The sequence below is a fragment of the Littorina saxatilis genome, linkage group LG2 (genome assembly GCF_037325665.1).
Source record: "Littorina saxatilis isolate snail1 linkage group LG2, US_GU_Lsax_2.0, whole genome shotgun sequence".
In the NCBI taxonomy this organism is placed as follows: domain Eukaryota; kingdom Metazoa; phylum Mollusca; class Gastropoda; order Littorinimorpha; family Littorinidae; genus Littorina; species Littorina saxatilis.
In genome coordinates, this window is record NC_090246.1 from 44,319,899 (window position 1) to 44,335,605 (window position 15,707).

General features: G+C 39.1%; 1 protein-coding gene across 2 annotated transcripts in view; it reads left to right on the forward strand.

Annotated features, from left to right (window-relative positions):
• The window catches only part of LOC138955403 (calcium/calmodulin-dependent protein kinase type II delta chain-like), a 396,239-nt gene that overhangs the window by 16,280 nt on the left and 364,252 nt on the right, over nucleotides 1–15,707 (forward strand). For both annotated transcript variants that reach the window (XM_070327018.1, XM_070327025.1), the window contains exon 3: nucleotides 14,409–14,468. In XM_070327018.1, coding sequence (XP_070183119.1) covers nucleotides 14,409–14,468 — 60 coding nt within the window. The remainder of the gene's footprint in view (nucleotides 1–14,408; nucleotides 14,469–15,707) is intronic.

Genomic DNA, 15,707 nt, shown 5'->3' on the forward strand with positions numbered 1-15,707 from the left:
TATAGTGATTATTATCATTAGTATGTAAACTAGGAGACCTGACGCTGCCTTGGTCTTCTTCCATGGTGGAAAGAGTGGTTTTGTTGGGGGAAGGGGGTAGAAATTTGAGAAATGTTGTCTTACCAATGGGTGACCACTTATGTGGCCATTTCTGCGACTATTTGGACACTGTTGACAGAAGCCTCTGATAGGAGAAACACGGGTTCAAAGTTGGAGCAAAATGTAAACAAACATCCGCTCACTGACTCACACTTCAAGCTGGTCATGGCTCAGAAAAGGTGTCGAATTTGTGGGACAATTTTGTCAAAAATATAACTCTTGGAATATTGTTCATTTTTCAGTTCAGCAAAGCTATTCATCTGTTTAGTTGTTGGTGGGCAATGAGAATGATTTTTGACTCACATGCGAAGCAAAAGTGAGTCTATGTACTCACCTGAGTCGTCCGTCCCGGCGTCCGTCCGTCCGGAAAACTTTAACGTTGGATATTTCTTGGACACTATTCAGTCTATCAGTACCAAATTTGGCAAGATGGTGTATGATGACAAGGCCCCAAAAAACATACATAGCATCTTGACCTTGCTTCAAGTTCAAGGTCGCAGGGGCCATAAATACAGTTGTCTAAAAGACAGCTATTTTTCACATTTTTCCCATTTTCTCTGAAGTTTTTGAGATTTAATACCTCACCTATATATGATATATAGGGCAAAGTAAGCCCCATCTTTTGATACCAGTTTGGTTTACCTTGCGTCAAGGTCACAGGAGATCTTCAAAGTTGGATTGTATACATATTTTGAAGTGACCTTGACCCTGAACTATGGAAGATAACTGTTTCAAACTTAAAAATTATGTGGGGCACATGTTATGCTTTCATCATGAGACACATTTGGTCACATATGATCAAGGTCAAGGTCACTTTGACCCTTATGAAATGTGACCAAAATAAGGTAGTGAACCACTAAAAGTGACCATATCTCATGGTAGAAAGAGCCAATAAGCACCATTGTACTTACTATGTCTTGAATTAACAGCTTTGTGTTGCATGACCTTGGATGACCTTGTATTTTGGTAGGAAAAATGTGTAAAGCAGTTCTTAGTGTATGATGTCATTGCTAGGTTTAGCTGAAGGTCAAGGTCATGTAAAGGTCAAGGTCAAGCATGTGAGTCGTATGGGCTTTGCCCTTCTTGTTTGTTCATAGCTAAGGAATGAATTGCATTTAAAATTTTATCTGGAGTGTGTTAAGAACACCGTGTCCCACATTGTTTTTTAATACACAGCCAACATTTAACATATGGCCAAGAATCTGTCATGCCGTCGAAAGAAGAAAAGAGCCCGCTTGAATTATTTGGCAGGCTCCTGCTTCTAATAAACTTTTTTTGCAAAGAACATTTTTGTGTTGGATGAAAGAGGATGAATGGACGAACGTTTTGGTATAACATGGTGGCAAATTTATGCCGTAAGCAATGAATAACAGACTTGTGATTCCAACCTTACCTAGTCATTCTGGAGAAAAAAGCGTTACGCGATTTTGGGTGCTTTCAGTTTTGTAAGAACTGTACTCCGAACACCTGCGCGACAGGTAAATCCTTCATACAAACCAGACAGGAAATGAATGCAGTGTTTAATGAGACCAAAAATGAGCTCGACGGAGCTGCCAACTTCGTTCATTTCGCTTGGAAAAGTGATGCGAGATGTACGTTATTATCCTTGTGTCAATTCGGTATCCGTCAGTCAAACGGTCGTACAGTCCGCGGTAAATGTAAGATGGCCGCCAAAGATCGATTTCGAGGTTCACAAAGTCTACTAAGTCTAAAAAAATATTAAAAAAATTGCTTGCAATGCATGCTTTGTCTGTGATTCGTGAAAATCGACACGATTTATTGATCTTGTGTAAAGAAAAAGTTATAACCAAAATAAAACGTTCTCGTTTTGCCGAGATGTTGTGACGAGCGTGACCTAACTAGTCTCCCTTGGTCATTTGAATATGATCTATCAATGACAACAGGACTTTCACACCTACGTGCGAGCTGGACGAGCCCAGCCCTACGGGTAAGTGTGCATGGTCGTCATCCAAATAGTAACGTACATACTTTTGAGAATGAAACTGCTATAAATCGAGTGATTTCTTACGAAACATGATAAAAACAATGTTTGAAAGGAAAAAGTATTCGTACCTGAATGATTCAGTGGAAAATCGGAGGCAGTCGGGCTTTTGAATGTTCGCTAGGTTGAATATGGTTTCAGATTTGTTGTAAATGTAACGTACTTAGGATTTATTCTGCATTTCTTGCTTAGGGCGATAGATTCTTAATGAAAAAGCATTTTTTAGGAAGTAGCATGGTTAACATTACCAGGGAGTAAAGAAAACCACGCGTTCCATCCCGATCTGGCGATTCGATTCATTGCACGTTACTTTACTACAAGGCTTTCGTGTCAGCTGTAACGTACAGTTCAAAATTCCTCTCTTTTCAGTTTTGGTGGTGAAAAATGTACGGTTTGCAGAATATTTTGTCACTAAGCTTTCAAAATTGACTCCTTTCATCCATAATTAAGCATTTTGGGTTGATATCTCCGAGCTTCGTCACTTTCACCCGCCGTACGTTAGTTTACCATATCGATGTAGTGTAAAGTAGCGTACGTTTCTGTCTTTGTCGAATCGAGTGTTTTCTTAACTTTTTTGATGTAAGATTTGCGTGATATATGTTGAAGGCCAGTGTTACCAACTTTGCTGAAATTAAAATCGCCGAACACCTGTGGTTTAGTTGGTCACATCCCGTACGTTTGTTTACACAAGGCGCTAGTGTAAAGTGGCGTACGTACGCGCTACACGGAATGTTCCACTTTCCCCCACCGAATTCATGGAGACTACACGTTTTAGGATGTGGATTTTGCTTGCCTTCCATAACTTGTCTTCCTGGCTGTTGCAGTTGGGATTTTTTTAGGGGAGGGGGGGGGGGGGGGGGGTATTGTGAGTTGGTGTAGGTGTTAGTGCACTAAGTGGTGCTTCTGATAGGTCTTTATTTATATGATATCAGAGCTTGACTGCAAATATTCTCAGTGTTATTTATTTTCAGGTATATGTTTGTTTTCATAGGACCAACAAAACAAAAAGATTGTTTCCGAATGAGATAATTAACAAGTGGACAAGTAAAAATATTAAATTGTAGGATTTGTTAAAAAATTTTTTTTACTATAACGCTTACAAATATAAATTTTAGGATTAACTTTTTATTTTTATTTTAACCATGTGGCATGTGCATACACTTTTTTAATGGCTGGATTTGTGCAAGAACCATGTCACCTGGAGTTTAAAAAAGTGTTTTGATCTGGAGGGGTGGATAGATGAGTGCGGAGTCGGACACAGATCATCTGTCGGATGATTTTTTAAAGTTGAGATTTTGTATTTGTTTTGTAGTTTCGACTGTTTTCTGTGGGGAGAGAGGTATTTTTGACTCACATGCGAAGCAAAAGTGAGTCTATGTACTCACCCGAGTCGTCCGTCCGTCCGTCCGGAAAACTTTAACGTTGGATATTTCTTGGACACTATCAAGTCTATCAACACCTGATGTGGCCTGATGGTGTATGGTTACAAGATCTCAAAAAACATGTGCGGCAACTTGACCTCACTTCAAGTTCAAGGTCACAGGGGCCGTAATTGTTGTCTTAAAAACGACCATTTTTCACATTTTCGCATTTTTTTCTGAAGTTATCGAGAATGGCAACCTTAGCTATGTATGCTATACAGGGCAATGTAAGCCCTATCTTTGGACACCAGTTTGGTTGACCTTGCTTCAAGGTCAAGGTCGCAAGGGTCCTTTAAAGTTGGATTGTATACATAGTTTGAAGTGACCTTGACCTTGAACTATGGAAGGTAACTCTTCCAAATCTACATATGTGTGAGGGAAATACATTATACTTACAAAAGTGAGTCTATATACTCACCGACATCGTCCGCCTGTCCTTCCGGGCGTCCGGGCGTCCGTCCCCCCCGTCCGTCTGTGAAACCTTTAACATTGCATATTTCTTGGACACTATCAAGTCTATCAACACCAATTGTGGCCTGATGGTGTATGGTTACAAGATCTTCAGAAACATGTTTGGCAACTTGACCTCACTTCAAGGTCAAGGTCACAGGGGCCATAATTGTCTTAAAAACGATTGTTTTTCACATTTTCACAGTTTTTTCTGAAGTTATTGAGAATGGCAACCTTAGCTATGTATGCTATACAGGGCAAAGTAAGCCCTATCTTTGGACACCAGTTTGGTTGACCTTGCTTCAAGGTCAAGGTCGCAAGGGTCCTTCAAAGTTGAAATGTATATATTTTGAAGTGACCTTGACCTTGAACTATTGAAAATAACTCTTTCAAAACTACATATGTGTGAGGGAAATACATTATATTTTCATACTAACTCACATTAGGTTACATATCTTCAAGTTCCAGGTCAGTTTGAGTTAAACTGATATTTGTCATTTCTGAAAGAAAGATCAAGGTCTGTTCAGCATGTGAGTCGTGTGGGCTTTGCCCTTCTTGTTAGTTTATAAAAAGACATATTGTTACAATGGAAGGAAAGTTGTTTGGCAGTATGTGAGCCTGTGCCAAAACGTGCTTGCCAAAATGGGACATTTGGGGTTGAAAACCAAACTGGAAATAATACTGTCTAATCTTTACACACTAATTGACTTTGTATATTGTAACTATTTCCATAATCAAAAAGATAACTTGGGCTTTACTTTTTGCGAAAAAACAAAAAAACGCATCAACATAGCTGTGTGTCAACTATAACGCGAGACACAGCTTTTTCATAAGTATCTTTATAAGTTCTTAACTGATTTGCTTCAAATTTACTCAGCAAGTAAGATTTACATCCCAAAAGAGATTCATTGAGGAACTTCTAAAATGGACCTTGTATTTTGAAAAATAAGACACCCATCACTGTGTCCTGAGTTACAGTTGACACACTCCAGTCACAAGAAATCCTGTAAAAAAATTAAAAACAGAGAAGATGTTTCAAAAACTAGAATATTTTATTAAAACCATCATTTGCAACTCAAACAAACCTCAAAATCACATGAAAAAGAAAGCAAAGTAGAAAAACTAGTCCCTGCTGTGTCAACTGTAACGGGGTCAAGGAAGACATGAAAATGGCACTGTGTCTCATGTTCCGGTTGACACACAAAGTCAGGAACACACACTGTAATGTGACAAGAGAATAAGAAATGCCAAAATGCCAGGTGTTACATGCAGGAAGTGCAAAATAAGGATAAGATGTCTTCAAATGTACAAATTCATTGGAAAATGGATGGCAAGAATCTCAAAAACACAACAGAAAACTAACCAAAACATTCCCAAATAGTGGTATATTTACACCATCAGCTTATACAGAAAGTTCCTGCAGTTAATGTTCGTGAACATTACATTCCAGTCTGAACGAGTCAAAAGTCATTTTGCACTCAAAACTGGTTAAATAAAAATTAAAAATTAAAAGGCAAGTTCATGGAGAAAACAAGGTAAAATTACAAACGCCCAAGGGAAATGTCAATCTCATGAATATCCTCCACATCCACACATTAAGTGTCACTTGCACTCTCAAATAGTCATGCACATAATCAAAGAAACACATGGCACACTAGCACCCTACAAAGGTAAATACAAGACTTGATCAATCCCAAATTGGTAATCAGAGATTTAAAAAAAAATGTGCACCTCTACCAATAAATACACACAAGCATTCAAAGTACCACAATGTACAAGACTAGAGAAAATCACAGATCAGCTTTCACACATAGCTTTAGCTGCCAATGCCTACATGTAAAATAATATGATAATGATAACTGCAAAGTTCGTAAAATTGGCTTCCCCCATCAAATAAATTAATCTACTCGGGCAATGCATGATCAGCAAACTTGCCAGACTGTCACTGTCACAGGGGCGGATCTGGGGGGGGTGCAATGGGTGCAATTGCACCCCCCCCCAGCGAGACAAAAAAAAAAAAAAAAAAAAAAAGAAGAAAAAAAAAAAAAAAAAAGAAGAAAAAAAAAAAGAAGAAAAATGTATCACCTGAAAATAGCACTTTACACGCTCAGATTACACCAGATTGCACAATTTTGCTTCCTTTTTAAAAAAAAATTCCGGGGGGGCATGCCCCCGAACCCCCTAGCATGCTCGGCGCTTCGCGCCATCGGTTCGGCGCTTCGCGCCTTCGCTGATAAGATACAAAAACAAACAAAAAAAGAACTTTGCACCCCCCCCTTTCAAAACCCAGATCCGCCCCTGCTGTCAAAAGGGAGTCAGACCAAACCAGATGCAGACCTGTTTACACTAAACCCGAGGCAAGAGTACTTTCCCAAAACGTTGAGTGTATTTTTCAAAAAGTTGGTGTACTTTGCAAGCAAAGCCATACGCGTGGGTGCAAACGTGTTTGTGTAAGAATAGCATGTCTTCTGTTCCTCGCCAAAGTTCGTTCATGGCAGACATCGTAGCGTTCAGGGTCCAGCTTTAGCCGTTGTCTGTACTCTTTGGATCGCTCGTTGTTCTGCTTGCGGACTCGTTCACCCTGGGGTGACAATCTGACTTGCAGTCGCAGACCTTACAATCACGAAAAAGAAATGAGGCTCAAGTACAAGACAAAAAAATATTTGCCCACGGCACATCTAGAATTTAATGACATGTTCAAGTGCGGTTTCTACAGCACTGACCCCTGTCTCTTCTACCTCTCCCAGATAAATGTAACATTTCACTTTTAAGAGCAACAATACCACTTCTAACATCAGTCCTAAGAACTAAGACTGTACTTGATTTCCTACAAAGAGATGTGTCTAAGTTGACACAATCACCATAAATTAATATGCTTTCATCTGCAGATTCATTTATTTACAAGGCTGGTAATTGAGGTAACTAAAAAACAAGTAACAAAGGACATAAAACAATACTGTGTCCTTCCCAAGAAAAGTTACGGTCGACATGCATTCCTCGTAAATCAAAGCTACAAACATTAAACAAAAACCACAACCCTAAACTCTCAATTCCAAAAGTTAAAAGTAAAACGCAGACCTTAAATAGAAAAGAAAGGCATACGTATGTAAATGCATTGCTGTCCAAAAATACTTTGTGTCACTCGTAACCGAGACACAGTGAGAGTTACATGTCTTGCGTTACGATTGACGCAAGAAGATCCCCGAGTGGCCTTCTCGAAAAATATTTCACAACCAAACCAAGAACAAGTCGCTTAAGGCGAAAATACAACATTTAGTCAAGTAGCTGTCGAACTCACAGAATGAAACTGAACGCAATGCAATTTTTCAGCAAGACCGTATACTCGTAGCATCGTCAGTCCACCGCTCATGACAAAGGCAGGGAAATTGACAAGAAGAGCGGGGTAGTAGTTGCGCTAAGAAGGATAGCATGCACGCTTTTCTGTACCTCTCTTCGTTTTAACTTTCTGAGCGTGTTTTTAATCCAAACATATCATATCTATATGTTTTTGGAATCAGGAACCGACAAGGAATAAGATGAAAGTGTTTTTAAATTGATTTCCACATTTAATTTTGATTATAATTTTTATATTTTTAATTTTCAGAGCTTGTTTTTAATCCAAATATAACATATTTATATGTTTTTAGAATCAGAAAATGATGAAGAATAAGATGAACGTAAATTTGGATCGTTTTAGAAAAAAAATGTTGTTTTTACAATTTTCAGATTTTTAATGACCAAAGTCATTAATTAATTTTTAAGCCACCAAGCTGAAATGCAATACCGAAGTCCGGCCTTCGTCGAACATTGCTGGGCCAAAATTTCAATCAATTTGATTGAAAAATGAGGGTGTGACAGTGCAGCCTCAACTTTTACAAAAATCCGGATATGACGTCATCAAAGGTATTTATCGAAAAAAAGAAAAAAACGTTCGGGGATATCATTCCCAGGAACTCTCATGTAAAATTTCATAAAGATCGGTCCAGTAGTTTGGTCTGAATCGCTCTACACGCATGCACACACACACGCACGCACGCACACACTCACACACACACATACACCACGACCCTCGTTTCGATTCCCCCTCTATGTTAAAACATTTAGTCAAAACTTGACTAAATGTAAAAACAAGTCCGAAAACTCATACATTACTTGCTAATCCAAGCGGAACCATTGTTTGCTGTTGCTATTGCTAGCCGTGAAAATGTTCAGTCGATCGTAACAAAGACATCACAGAATATGGATCGATCGTAACGAAGACCCAAACTGTCCCTGTGTCTTAATTCAACAAAAAAACAACCAGCGTGCTTCAACAAACTTTTTCAGTCCAGACAAATGCTTAAAATATGAAAGGAAACATATTCTTTGCTACTAGCTATAACACAGCGAATAAGTAAAAAACTTGAAGAATTTTGAGTCGATTGTAACTTTGTGGCGATCGTAACGCTCATCAAACAGGGGACATGAAACGAAAACTTACCTTCCCTGCGAAAGTCGGCCATCCCTGTAGCAAAATGGAGTCCAACTGCGTGCGTGTAACGTTTTTACTATTTATAACAGCAGCCCCGATACTTCCGCGGTCATTTAAAATAAGTTATTGAATATTGAGCGATCGTAACAAAAAGACATGAAAATTGCATTCAACCTAAAAACGTCTCAAAACTACTTAAAATACTTTTATTTTAAATCAATTGTTTGCAAATCAAATAAAACTTTTGATTTACTGCTGCTTACAACTTTCGGTTGCGATAATGACGTTCGTAGATTCGAAAATCGAGGGACGTATCGTGAGTTCGCTGGAGACACAGGGAGTTACGATCGCTATGGACGTTTTTGACGTCAAATATTTTGCCAATAAACATCTTTTTTTTCGTAGACATCATCTTTTTGTGGTAATTTAGGGTACATTTATCAATATTATGGGCACTGTTTCTAACTTGCCGACGGAGATTTCTGGACCGCGGACGAACAAAACACCATGTACGGAATGTCCCACTTTTAAGTCGCCGGATTTGCTCGCTTCGGCTAACATTTTTATTTTTTTCATGTAGGTGTAATGCATGCAAGCTTCTGAAACTGTCTTTGCTATGTCTTTAACATACATGCTTTCAAACTGTTCAGTGCTTTTTGCGATTGAAAGTGCGGTTGATGAACAGTAATGCATGAACATGTCGGCTCTTTCGGCAGACCACGTTTTGGCAAAGGCTCATGTCTGAACATTGATTTGCAATTGCGAACTAGGTTTTGTGAAAGAGATGATATAATGGCTGTGCTGTAGTGTATTAGCCTTGGTATTCACATTCAGCTTTACATGTGGTGAATTATTATGGGTATTTTGACACACATTACTTGTAATAGAGGGGCATTTCAATGTTTTCACCACAGCTGTTCTTCATGAGTTATAACAATTTTTAAATTGTCTTTGCAGATGATGATGCTGCATGATCAGCAAAGGCTACGTTTCCAGCAGCGAAGAGATATGTGGTCCAAGTATTTCCACGACTGGATCAAGATTCTTTTCTGTATTATGGAGCGACCAATAGCTACAAGCTGAGAGTCAAGCTGCGACCAAGAAGAAAGTGGTTGGATGACGAATGTTTAGAAATGCTACTGCCTCCAAGTCCAAATACAACCAGACCCTACAAATGCATGAAGCTCTAAATACTACTTCATCATTTTGTGAACAAGAGAAGCAGCTGTTGGTGCAGTACCAGAGAAGTTTCACTGGTGACAGGAAGGAGAATTACAAGTTGAACATTTGATTAAGGCAGCAACCTTTCTTCGCCTGTACCAGAGGCAGAGGCGGGCCAACATGTCGCAGTAGTCGGTCATGCAACGATCAGAAGTTTCTTGGTGTAAAATAACATACCATCTGACCACACTGGGTCGGAAACAACACAAATGCATCAGATTGTACAGCATTCTGGGTTGTTTGGCCATATTTCTAGTCTAGTTGATCATATACAGTTGTTTTCAGTTCACCATGTATTTTAATTTAATATTTTCCACTTGAACATAATAGTTTGAAATGGCTTTGGTGTAAAGTAACGTACAGCTTAGTTGTTCTACAAGTTATGTCTCCATTACTTATTTCATGATAGTTACTTCTTACAACTACTGAAAATCACTCCTGATAACATTCCCTTTGTCCTTATCTTACACAAAAGACTGATTTAGTATGCTTTGAGGTTAGGCACATATTTGGTGTAAAATAACGTACATCTGGCCATACTACAGTCGAACTCGCTTAAGACGAATCACTGGGGATCGGAAAAAAAGTTCGTCTTAACCAAAATTCGTATTAAGAAAATTGATTGATTTTATTTATTTATTTTTTTAAGTCTTGTACATTTTATGGTGTTTCAATGTGTTTATTTCGCAACTGTCATGCTGCTTCACGTTTGGACAATACAGTGACATATTCAGTTACATGTTCATGTGTGTCTCATGTTGAGTGTTGAGTGATGATTGTTGAGTTTGAGTGAGAGTGAGCACACAGATGTTTCATCCATTGCCGATAACTCACCTTGCCGCTTTCAATGGAAAGCAACGGCAGGTCACCCTACACATCCTACAAATCAATGTAGGAATACGAACAAGACCTTCAACTTCGCAATTACCCGGACGTTTTTTGCGTTTTAACAGCATTTATATCGACTACAGCGAGGTTTGCCATGTGCGTTATCCCAACCGGAAGCGCGAGCATTTCCGATCCGAATGTTTAGGCTTATGGGATACCGCGTACAAAGTACCGAGCGCCCGGGAAGGTTACATAAGGCGTATGAATACTTCGGTCATCACAAACTGCGATGACTTTTGCGGGCAGCGTAGCTATGGAACGCAGTACGCTTGACCGCTGATAGAACTGAAAGAGGTTGTATCGAAGAATAACAATAAACCGCGCCCGCTTGGAAAGAAAACCAAACACTCATATTTAAAATTGTTGTGTGAGTACAGTGTAATAAGTTTAACTTTATTCAGTGATCGGTTGAGCGATGGTTCAAGCAGTCGACGCAAGGGAAGACTTTGACACATTCAAACTTCTCAAATTCCCATGATATGTCGATCTCGGGACGAGTTTAAAGATTTCGTCATAAGCGTGAGTAAATTACAGACATTATGCATGCTTGGGAATCCAAAAAGTGCTCGTTATAAGCATAAATTCGTTACAAAGAATTCGTTTCAAGCATTTTTTTTAAGCATGAAGAAAGAGGTATTCAGTTGGGAACTTAAAACTAATACGTTATAAGTCAAAATTCGTAACTAGCGTGTTCGTTTTAGGTGGGTTCGACTGTACTTCTAAAAAAGGACAAATGCACAAGTTTGTGCCACCTTCTGAGCTTCTTGTTTTTCTTTCAATTCTGAATTGTGGCTCTAAAAATGATATGAGCTCATATTTTTGTGATTTTGTACCTTATCATTTACACAGGCATTGATGAGACTAAACGTTATTGGTGTAAAGTAACATACACCTAGCACTTTAATTTACAAGTCTGCCATGTCATGCATCATAATCACACCTTTGACAATTTTAAAGTGTGGAGGCAGTGTTTCTTGAGATTAAGACATTGTGGAGCAATCTAGATGATTGTATTCTACCTCTGAGCTCGTTTATGTGCTTTTTATGGTGTAAAATAACTAACAAACAGGTTTGCCGGTGATTTTTGGGTCACAGTCTTTTTCAAATAAATGTTCTTTATAACAATTCAGAGCTAAAGTCTTTTTGTTCCTGTGTGCATATGCTGTAGTATGGCAGTATGTTTGGTCAGTAAGAAGTGAAAAACTGTGTACTTTGGTGTAAAGTAACATACTGACTGGAGCAGTTGTTTTTAAAAAGGCCACATTTCTTTCTGGATTCATATTTCACAGTAATCAATGTCATCCCTGCTTACAAGGGACTTCCACAGATGTGTTTGAACTGAAACTAACCAGAGAATTATAACGGCTTGTGGTGGAGTGAACTTTTGTTTTAATTAGATTGTACAGATTTATGCAGTGAAGCTGTTTTTATTTTGTTAGCATGATGCTGCCTGGAATAAGACTCTCATTAGTCTTAAAAAAGAATATGGGTACTCCTTAAACCTAAAATACTCACCAGGCTCCGAAGAGATTAAGCATGGGGTGAAGTTTACACATGTAAAGTGATTTTTGGTGTAAAGTAACATACGGCCACTAAACATCCTGGCAGGCACTGATTATAGACATCTGACTTGCCATGTTTGTGGTAACAGTAGTACCAAACACAAGACTACATGACTGCTGAATTTTAATGGGAGAAATAACTCAGGGGAGATTCCATGATACTTATTGTATGTGTTTTGGTGTAAATGTAACATACATACCTTAAGTGCTCGAGGCACTATACTGATCCCCCCAGGCGGCCCATACCAATAAAAACAGTTTTATTCTGCTAAAAAACACATATCCTTCCTTACCCACAACAACATTAATAAGATAAAGCAAGTCTAAACAAGAGGCGAAGCCTTCAAGGCTCACGTAAGAAATCGACAAACAGTAACACAAACTCAATCACTCCGTCACACACACACACACACACACACACACACACACACACACACACACACACACACACACACACACACACAGACACACACGCACACACAAACACACACACACACAGAGTAAGCATAGGTGAAACTGTGCAAGAAAGCGAGACCCTGGATCTGCCAAGTAGTCTCGGCCCGCTCACAATAACAATGACCGAGACTTTCAGTAATTCCTTTGCGTGACGTCTAACCCTCTTACGTCATAATGTGACGTCTTCAAATAGTTTCTATCACACACGTCGAACACTTTTGACCGAGACTGACGTAATCCATAGACTCGGAAATGTTAAAGTTTCTATCACACACACACACACGCACGCACAGACAGACAAAGTTTATCATCGCATAGGCTACACTTACGTGAGCCAAAAATGGTGTTTGTGTAACACTTTTTGGACACACTGACAGATTCCTGGCCATATTGTACTACGTTGCAAGCCCCTGGAGCAATTTTTTTATTAGTGCTTTTGTGAACAAGAAACAATTAACAAGTGGCTCTATCCCATCTCCCCCCCTTTCCCCGTCGCGATATAACCTTCGTGGTTGAAAACGACGTTAAACACCAAATAAAGTAAAGAAATTAACCATTCAGTCAAGCGATTGCACGCTAAAATAGGCCAGTTTTCCTTTCATCTTCCGAACACACGCGCGCGCGCGGACAGAGAAAGAGAGAGAGAGACTCTAGGCTTGCCGTGACTGACTGTCTTTGTAACCGAGACCAAGACTTTGCCAACAAAAATGACGAGACTGGGCAATGACGCTATGAACAAATGATGAAGGACATGACATCAAAACTAAAGACGTGCTGAGGACAGATAAAGCAAAGTTTTGACAGCCAAGACCGGAAGGGTCCTCGATAGCTCAAAGGAAATTTACTTTTGTCCGCTGTTTTAACGACTACTTTCAAGTTTGCTTTTTCAAAAATACCCTATGACACGCCTCGAGTGGCAAAGAATATACCCTGCAATTCCCGTCTCAATCGGTGAAGCCGTTTTGTCATCATACACATAGACAGACACAGAAACCAACTTGATAAGTTCGATACAGGCTTCATGAAGCATAATGACCTTTCACAGTTTTTTTTATTGTAAGCATATTTTTAGCGACAAACACCATAAACTGTATATTTTTGGAATCAGCAAATGATAAAGATCAGAAAAATTATGATTTTATGCGTCTTCTTCAAACAATAAAGAAATTCACTAATTTAACGGTTTTCTTCATTTTAAGCCCATTTTTCAGTCGAACACAACACAACTATACATTTTCAGATACAGGAGGCAATAAAGAATACAATGAAGTCACTTTTGTAATTCCGATAAAAAATCGGAAAAAAATGGCTAATTGTGAGTGAATATTTCATTAGCTAATTTTTAAGTTAGCAAGCTAAAATGCAATCCCACAGTCCGGACGAAGTATGAGATGATGTGACGAAAATTTCAAACAAATTAATGCAAAACTGTAGCCGTGAGAGCGTGGCCTCAACTTTTACAAACGGTCAGATATGACGTCATCAAATAGCCCTATCCAAAATCGGCGAAATATGTTTCTGGCAAATGCTCACAGAAATGTCTATGCCAATTTTCACAACAATCCGTTCTGTAGTTTTCAAGAAATGCTTATCACACACACACACACACATCGGGAGACAAACCTCGCTCTCCGCCAATGTTAAGACATTCAGTCATTACTTGACTGAATGTAAAAATAGTCGTGGGATGCATACAATAATTTTGACCACAAGGACTGATTTGGCAGAAATGGCCACATATTTATTATCCTGCTGCATTTGAAAAGGGCTTTTTGTTGTAGCCTGAAAAAATAGTTTCAGCAGAAACTCACTGAAGGTAGTAATTCATTATGTTTCAGATCACCAGAAACTGGAAAGGGAAGCAAGAATATGCAGATTGTTGAAACACCCAAACATAGGTGAGTAATAGTTCTTCTTGATGACAATGTTCAGATGGTAAGTCATTAGACTCTCTCTCTTTCGTCATCATCATCAGCTCTGAAAAGAGAGTGGTTATGCAGGTGTGCCGAAAGGGAGGTCACCGGGAGAGGTGGGATATGCCCTGTAATGTGAAGTGAGTGAGTATGGAAGAGAGTATGATTTTTCGCAGTTTGGACAGTTTGAAAAAAACAAGTGCTGACCCTAAATGGGGTCGAGACATCCCTGTCCCCCATCTAAACTTAGCAAAAAGATTATTGCGACAAATATAGCACCCCATTTAAAGCATGAATTCCTGAGTCATTTCATTCAAACTTTTTTGCCATTTGAGGCGGTCCACTTGACTTTCAGGCACACCATTCAGAACAAAGATTTCTTTTACAGGGATCACTTGACCGCCTCTCAAATAAGAGTACCCCCAAAATCGACGTGACAATAAAAAAGGGACCAATTAAAAATCGACAATAAAGTCTTAATATGCACAACTTGGCAACTTTTACATACGAGGAGAAAGTCAATTATCTACTCAGAACATGTTTTTTTGTTTAGCTGGTTTGCATATTCGTGTGGTATTTGATTCCTACTGATGCAGGTGTCGATCGCATGAGGGGTCAAAAACTGGAGGTTTTGTGGCAATTTTGAGGGGTACCATGAAATCTGCCGCAGACAATCCTTCAGGGATATTGGCCAGAACTGTTATCTCCAAAAACTCGACCAGCCAGACATAAAAATATCCTACTTGACACTCACTTTTTGTCATCTATCCTCATCATCCACATCGCTATCCACAACCCATTTTTATCTCCCACAATTTCGAGAGGAATGGGTCACGTGAGATAGAATGCGGGAATACGTCACCGAACGAATGGTTTCCGTCCTGTGAAGACGTGTTGGTGCACTGTCTATCTTTTGCTTTGCTTTTATTTTTCTCAACCTTTTCTGGACTAAAACCTTCAAATTCTTTGTCTGAAAGCTTCTCAAAGTCAAACCCTTCAATATGAGATGCTTTTTAATTCTCTCCAAAAATGTTCAAACAGGAACATAAACTGCAACGATTTTTAACTGTTAGGGAAGTTTTGAAACCGGATAACGGTCAAGGTTGTATGAAAATGAATTTACCGGCGGGAAATTTAATCACCTTATAAGCTGGGCAACCAATATCGCTGCTGGCTGCAGGAGACAGGTAATGCTCGATGCTGATAGTGCCATTGGCGTGTTGA